Here is an 8667-nt window from a genome sequence, read left to right as displayed (position 1 = left end):
TTCAGCCTGGAGAAAAGAAGGCTGCGGGGTGACCTCATTGCAGCCTTTCAGTACCTAAAGGGTGACTACAAACAGGAAGGGAATCAACTCTGTGAAAGGGTAGATAACAGCAGGACACCAGGAAATGGTTTTAAGTTGAGGGAGGGAAGATTTAAGTTGGATGTCAGGGGGAAATTCTTTTCTATGAGAGTGGTGAGGTGCTGGAACAGCTGCCCAGAGAGGCTGTGGATGCCCCGTCCCTGGAGGTGTTCAAGGCCAGGTTGGATGGGGCCCTGGGCAGCCTGGTCTGGTATTAAACACGGAGGTTGGTGGCCCTGCATGTGGCAGGGGAGGTTGGAGGTTCATGATCCGTGATGTCCCTTCCAACCCTGGCCATTCTGTAATTCTGTGCGATATTGAAGACATGCAAGAATTCAAGGTGGAAACCATAGGATGAACTCCTAGTTAGTGCAGTGAATGGAGTTGTTATCATTGTGACAAGTGTGTCATTGTAACAATGAACTCTAAATTTACTTACTGAATGAATTAATTACTTGCTGTTTGATAATTCATTTTGTCATCACTAATTCTTGTAATTTATTTATTCATCTTTTAGCCTATTTACTGCCCCGAAGTAACCAGAGATTTTTACTTTACTCAGTCTCTCCTTACATTAAACTAATTCCAGGTATTCATGTTTTCATGTATGTTTCCATGTTATAACACTTCTTTGAGATGAACAGATAAAAACTGCTTGAAGTATATATAGGTGCATATCTTGCGTGTAGTATCAACTAGTAATGTCTTCTTTCTGTTTCTTTATGGATCTTTCCATTCCATTGACTTTACTGAGTCAACCACTGAACTGATATGTTCTGGGTGCTTTATCTATTTAATTATGTTTTCACGTGCATCACTCTTCATTTCTCAATGGTAAATGCTAACATGTTACCACAGTGACATTTTGAGAAGAGATGAGCCCCATCCAAAGACAAATAATTCGTCTTAAAGTAGGGCTTTAATTCAAGTGAACTAAGTTGCCCAGAATCATTATGGATTTTACCTTCACAAAACCTAATTTTCCTTAGCATTTTGCAGACACATCCAATATTCTGCCTGAGTGACTGGCAATGAGTTTGTCATTGTGGCCAATTGTGCCATCCTTGACTGTGACATTTTTGTTTGACTGTTTTTTTTTTTTTTCTATAAATTTAAGATCCATCTTTTGTCTCTGTAATTTCCTGTGTTAGTATTCCAATTATTTTTAGGTAATTTATTGATATCACAAGTTCCTCCAATCCATGTGAGACCACAGTGCACCATGGGGAAAGCTCTTTAAGGACTTACCCATGTCTTTGACTGTATTTTAATCATATGTACAGCCTTTGGTTTTTACTGGGGAGCCTTTTTATTTTACAGAACAACTGAAAAAAGGAAAAATCATAATTTAACTAGGAAGCATCTGAGAATATATTTCTTTATACAGACTGTATTGGAGAATAAAATTCTGTACATTCTGTTCTGAGGAATGATGAATATATGTGACGAAAGCATGTAAACACTATCTCAAAAGCACTTCAAGGGATACATAGTCACTTATGGTATATCCCATTTTCTTACACCTTTTCAAATCCCTTATGGTGTCATGAAGGTTCTTTTAATATATACATATAAATTAATAATATTATAATTATATATTAATATAATATTATAATTATATACTATAATTATAATATAATTATGATTTTATATATATATATATAATGCAATCTGTAGAGCCAACAAAAAGAGAGTAAAAGCATATGTTGCATTTCATTTTGTAGTAGCCTTTATACAGATCTACACAGTGTGGAATAATGATGATTTCCAAGGTTCTGAGATGTCAAGCTTACTGAGTTATTAAATTGAACCATCTTCATGGTGTTTTTGAAGTGATGCAATCAAACAAAATTTCATCACCCACTTGACATAAGAGTTTTTGTTGAAGATTTAAACTATGGTTTTGACCCATTGCTCATATTTGGTAATAGAAAAAAAAAAAAGTGTAATGTTGCTTTTTCTTCATGAAAAATAAAAGGAAACACAAGGCAAAATTAATTGGCCAACCTCAACTGTGTTGCAGAAGGCATCTGTGCATCTTTGCATTAAAATAGACAAGCCATACAAATTGAGGATTCCAAGGTTAAATGAGTTTATTGAGTTAGTGGTTACAATGGTATGTCAGATACCTGTAATCCAAGCTACACCTACATATTTGCCTCTAAATTCTCACATTGTCAATTTCCGTGTCTCTAAACATTCCACCATCAGGTCTTCTATTACTAATATAATAATAATAATAATCATCATAATAATCATAATATAAAAGGCAATGTCAATCACCATATTGTGCTTCATACTCCACCATAAGGAATTCAATTGGCAAAAGTAAACCTCTGTTCATATTAATGGGAAAAATTGAAACGTGAGCAATCATAACACTACTGAATATAAAGAACAAAATATTGTTTAAAAGAAGCAATTTTAAGATGAATTTGTTTGTATCTGTTTTAAAAATTCACATACTATAATGAAAATGACTTAAAAGTTATATCATTTAATTATTGGGCCACACATTTAAGCATATTGGCTAGTACATTTTTGCACTGGAACAGAAGCAATACAAGCTTTATGGTCTACCATTACAATTCCTTTTTTTTTTTTTTTTTTCTTTTTTCATTTAATATACCTGCCAACCTAATGTTTCTTGCATGCATAAAAATTTCTGGGTTCAATCTTGAATTTGTTATTTAACTCAAGCAAATACTTCTGTGAAGCAAATTCTTTGGCCAATTTAATAATGCAATAGTTTAGTGTAAAAAGTAAGCTTGGACCAAGTCCACTGAACATTGGAAGAGAATGCCCTTAAATTTTGGCATTGCAGAAAGTAGTTACTTCAATAGAGCCTCAGGTTGCATGCAAATTGACACTATTTCCCCCCCACCCCAAGCCAGACACATACAAGTCGGCAGGTATGCATACAAAAAGAATATAAAACCCTGCTGGTAAAGCTTAGTGCTTTAGAATGAATCCATAGCTTTAAATTCACTTAAGGCCTGTACAGGGGAAATATGTTTCTTCTGAGACCCTCTTCTCACTCTTGTCTGATATTCTTCTGGTTTTTCTCTCTTTACTAGAGGTTTCTTCTCAGGTGCCTTCATCTTCCAAGATACAACTGGGGAGTTCACTGCAGCTGTACCATAGACCTTCTGATACTTAGTAGAAGCTACATATGACGCCTTCACTGTAAGGACCACAGCGTTCATCAGATTTTTAGCTGCCTGGATGAGTGAAGTGGCACTGTCCAGCTATGAAGAGAAAACAAAATGAAATACAGCAGGGTTACTCTGTGTCTGGATCGCAGGATCACTCCTTTGTTAAAGTCTAGATGCTCTGAGATCCCACTAAAGATATAATGAGTCCTTTGAGGATTAATAAACAGGCTTGCAGTAACAAGCACCAGAAGCAATACGCACCATATTAGGGGAAGACTGTGGTACTTCACATGAACGTTTTTAGTAATTCAGAGGGAAACCTTGTGCTGGCTGATTTTCCCGATTCTTTTTATATGGGTCAAGATTCAGTTCCCTTTTTTTCCTCCCTCTCTCTCAAAACAAAAACAAAAAACAACCAAAAAACAAAACTTCACACTTAAGCCTTTACAAATTTACAATTTTATTTTTGTCAGAAACAAAAAAATAGGTCAGCAGATATTTTCCCAAGTGATTTTTTTTTTCCCTAATTATTCCTATGAATCTCAGGATAACATCCACAGTGATATCTATAGGAGCAACGTGAGGCCAGTGCTGAGCTTGTTCGAGAATCCCAAGTGAAAAGAGAAAAAAAGATGCAAAAACTCCTAAAGAATTAAAAATTTGAAACATTTAACCACATATTTTTTGGTTTCATAACTGTAATATTTACCACTCATGTTCACAAGTAGTAGTACTTTGTGATAAGCAAACTAACTTTGTACATATACCTCCATGTTCCTCTTATGCTCAAATCTGCCTCACGTGTATGGATACTCTGGATGTAGGAGGCCTCAGGAAGTTGTTAAACTTCAAACCATTGGGACTTTCGAATCAAAAACTTCCATATACTGAGATCAAGTACCTGTCCCTGGCCAAATATTTCAAAAGAATTAAAGCGGAAAGTGGGGCTTCCAAAGCAGTATCTCAGTGTTCCAAAATACAAACTAGGTGCTTGCCAAATCCAGCTAGGCATCCTTAAATCATTAGGTGCTAAAATATACGGACTTAAGCAGCACAGCAAACAAGTCTATTTAGGATGTTCAATTATCTCTGCCTCAAAATGCAAAAAAATTGGTATTTACTTTTTGTGATGAAGCTTTTCATTTCTGTCATGGAAGTTGGCTTAATGTTTTATAAGTTTCTCCTAGTATTTAGCAACTGTTAAGGATCCTGTGCTATTCTAGCTCTTTAATTCCACCTCACAAAAAGTTCTTAGGTGTTTTTAACTGGAATGAAAAGCCTGTCCTCCCTCCAAACTTTTCCCACTCTATCTTTTGGGACCATACAATTACTTAACATGAATTTAAAACAAGGTAATTGGGACATATACTCATAAGGCAATCAAAAAAACACCAATGTAATTCATCTCAAACAAACTGGATCATTAACAGAAGAAGAGAGTTCAGAATATAAATGCAGGAGAACCCTCTTTCTGAAAAGTATCGCTGACTGATGTGAAATAAGAATAGACATTATAAGAAGCCTGCACCAGAAAGCACATTCACCTATAGAACTTACCTATTATTTTGAATTCCTCAGCTGTGGCCTATATTCAGTATAATTCATTAAATACATAAACAGTTGTATACAGAGAAGTGCAAAACAGAAAAGCATTTTGATGATTGTCACGTAGTTGGTGCCATTTCCTGAAATACATAGTTAATTACCTGTCCACAGTAAGTATTTTTCTTCAGAACTAATTTGCATTTTCTGTTAGTAAAAGAAACTAAGTTAAAAGATGGAAAATTATATTATATGGCAGAAACATGACTGTTCAATAGGCAGTAATTAAATACAATTCAGTATAGTGTTATTCTATAACCACACTATTGCATGATTTATAAGGCAATCTATGTTTGTTGCCAAATAACAGATCATACTCTATTAAATTAGGATATTCTAATTTACTGCTGAGATCTACAGTTAAACATTATTCACTATTAAATGATTCTTTTTGAAACACCAGTGAATTGATTCTGGATGTAAAGTGATGCCACCAAGTAGTATTTACTTTGTAATCAGTGTGGGTAAACTGACTGGATCAAGTATATAACGTACATTCCCATTAATTCCATTTGTTGAAGATTTCTAATAGTCTTACATTTTCCATGATTTCTTTGTGGAAAAAAAAGTTCTGGTAGCTGTTTTAAATGTTCCTTAGCATATGCTAAGGAACAGAACGATGGAAAAAAGCAAGCTGAAATGAGGAAGCACATAAATAAGATGCTGAAATCCATACACAGATTGCAATCTACATCTTTAAGCACATTAATAATTTTATGGAGCTTATTTGTAAGGTTGTGCAGGAGCATATGTAATTCTGCAAGATCAGTTGAGGACTGTAATGATGTCTTTTACATATTCTTATGCTGTTTTAATTACCTTTAGTTCCAATCTTCTGTTATAACACATAAGAACACCCTATTTTCACCAATATTAATCTAATTTTAACACACAGGTACTTATACCTTGTCCTTAATGTTTATTTGTATTGCATTGCTTTCAAGTTTTGGAAACAGAAAAGAGACATAAAAATCCCAGAAGTGTATTCTGATATGACTGATCTCCAGAATTTTCTGGTAACCATCCCACATATTCAGTTTAGCTGCCTAAGCACTTCTAGTGATTTTTGTATTGCCTCCAGCTCCATGTTTGTATTCTGGCTCAGTAAAGAAGAATTTAACTGAATGAACATCATCACTCCAATTAACATTCAGATCTTAATACACTGCTGTGTTACATCAGTTTAAGCTGTGCATAAGCTGCACGGTACAAAAGGCAAACTTCACCACCTAGCAATGGTTAGGGATGAATATAATGAAAGCTAGTTCTCTACTGGCATCACAAAGTGATAGTGTTAGATCTGCTTACAAACCCACTTAGGAAAAAAAAAAAAAAAAAAAAGAAGGAGAAAATTTATCCTCACATTTAGAATTGAAAACATACTGCAAAAAACAAGAGAAAAGAGACTTCCAGAGAGTAAGAAAGTAGTATAGTAGTAAGAAAGTTTTAAGTGAGCTAATTGAAGAATGTTATCGATCATTATTGGTAGTTTTTATGAACTTTAGGAAGCAGGAAAAGAATTGTACATAGTTTTTGGTCTGGAAATATTTCATCTGGGGAAACAAAATGACCTCTGAAATTATAGGCCAGCTCAGCTGAGAGCATTCTCATATAAAATAATGCAAATTCTACAACACATTCAGTGATAGGTGGATGGTTGGACTGGATGATCTTAGAGGTCTTTTGCAACCTTGGTGATTCTATGATTCTATAAATAAAGGGGGAGTGAAAAGCAATTAACTATAACCAAATGGTTTTGTCCATAAAAATATTTTCAAAGTAACCTACATCATATTTTGACGTGATTAAACTTAGGTTTGCTTGAAAAAATGCTGTTGGTATAACTGTAGCCCTTTGAATAGAGAACAATTGGTACAACATGACAGTTTGATTAAAAACACAGTTGATTCAAAATTACACAGAGAATGATTCTTAAATTCTCTAATAACTAAATTTTCAGAAGTATGTATAGGCAGTGATGTCATCGTTACACTACGACTTTTCAGTGGGCTCTTGGAGAAACCAGTTTTCAGCTTTACATTATTTCTGGGGGAAAAAAAAAAAAAAAAGCTGAAAAAAAACATCCTGGAAAAAAAAAGTCATTTGATAGGACTTATAGTTAACAGCTGGAAATGTGATTAGTCATAAAGAGGACAATTATCTGATAAGCTGGTAAAAACCAGAAATGTAGTTCTCAGATTGGCTGATTTTCTAATATGTAATACCTACTTATAGGATAAGAAACACTTTTCTAGACGGAAGCAAACCAACATCTCATCAATCACTATAGATACTTAGGTAAATAGCCCTTTCCAAGCAATGCTGTGGAAAAGGATTAATATGAACCTTGATTAAATAAAAAGAAGGAAACTGATGAAATAGATTAAATAATCATATTCAATGATCATATTCAATGATCATCACATGTCCCCAAATGCTGAATACCTCAATGCAAGAACACTGAGGAACTGGAGAGAACATTCCACTAATAAGAAAATGACTGAAAATGAATTGATACAAGTCAGCAAGTAGATGGTAACAAATAAGTGACAATATTTCAGGTTTAACAGATTCATATCATATCATGGAATCATAGAATGGCCTGGGTTGAAAAGGACCACAATGCTCATCCAGTTCCAACCTCCTGCTATGTGCAGGGTCACCAACCAGCAGACCAGGCTGCCCAGAGCCACATCCAGCCTGGCTTTGAATGCCTCCAGGGATGGGGCATCCACAGCCTCCTTGGGCAACCTGTTCCAGTGCTTCACCACCCTCTGGGTGAAAAACTTCCTCCTAATATCCAACATTAACCTCCCCTGTCTTAGTTTAAAACCATTTCCCCTTGTCATGTCATCATCCACCCTTGTAAACAGCCATTCCCCCTCCTGTTTATATGCTCCCTTCAGATTAGACAAAGACATAACAGAACCTAATGGCTGGATGGTAAAGCATGCAATTTTAGATATTAATTAGCTGAAAAAATTTAGTAGTGATACTAATTAACCACAAAATCATGAAGGATAATGATTCTATCTGTAGAAATTGTGAAATCAATATTGGAAGTTTTTGCTTAATATGTCTACTTAAGTTTATCATAACTTTTGGAGATTTTTAAATTACATGATTTCAGGGAGCCCATCTGTCACTTAGGCAGCTTAATGATAACAATGGCCCACACTGACCTTGAAACATATGAGTGCAAAAAATAGTATTCATAAGTATTGATGAATAAAGTTTAGTCTGTTTAATTGGTATAAATTGCAAAGAGCAACTTCTATTTAATATGTTGCATGAGAGGAAGTTCATCTTGGACATTAGGAAGACTTTCTTCAAGAAGAGGGTGATTAAGTGTTGGAACGGGCTGCCTAGGGCTCCCCATCCCTTGAGATATTTAAGATGTGTGGATGTGGCACTGAGGGACATGATTTAGTCGTGGGACTCAGTAGGTCAGGATGATGGTTGTACTTGGTGATTTTTACAGTATTCTCTTATTTAGATCCATGATTCTATATTGGAAAAGAACGTGGGACTCTTTGAATATTCTTGGCTAGAACTTGATTTGTAAGCCATTAGTGGATAATTTATGCATTGTCAAGCCATTAAAGTTATCCGACTCCTGAATTCTGGATGCATTCCCTGCTTCTCCTTTTTGAAGCATGTTTGTTACTACAAACTAAAAATCAATTAACTCCCTCTATTGCAAAAAAGTTTACATTAAGCAATTATGAATTGGGAGGGTGAGTCAGAAGTAATATTTTCCCAGGTTAACCTCTTATGCAAAATAAGATTTTCCTCCCAACTGTGCCTAATAGTAAAAATAGCACTATATATT

At 34.9% G+C, this 8667-nt stretch overlaps 1 protein-coding gene across 6 annotated transcripts in view; it reads right to left on the bottom strand.

Annotated features, from left to right (window-relative positions):
- Nucleotides 1-2670: 2670 nt before the first annotated feature.
- CTNNA2 (catenin alpha 2) overlaps nucleotides 2671-8667 on the bottom strand; it is a 453719-nt gene continuing 447722 nt past the window's right edge. For all 6 annotated transcript variants that reach the window (XM_052682457.1, XM_052682450.1, XM_052682451.1 and 3 more), the window contains one exon: nucleotides 2671-3326. In XM_052682457.1, the coding sequence (XP_052538417.1) occupies nucleotides 3039-3326 (288 nt within the window). In that variant the 3' untranslated portion in view covers nucleotides 2671-3038. The remainder of the gene's footprint in view (nucleotides 3327-8667) is intronic.

This window comes from Tympanuchus pallidicinctus, unplaced genomic scaffold, assembly GCF_026119805.1.
Source record: "Tympanuchus pallidicinctus isolate F22 unplaced genomic scaffold, pur_lepc_1.0 scaffold2, whole genome shotgun sequence".
Classification (NCBI taxonomy): Eukaryota; Metazoa; Chordata; class Aves; order Galliformes; family Phasianidae; genus Tympanuchus; species Tympanuchus pallidicinctus.
The sequence above is the reverse complement of the archived record's forward strand: the minus strand, read 5'-3'. Positions and strand labels throughout refer to the sequence as shown.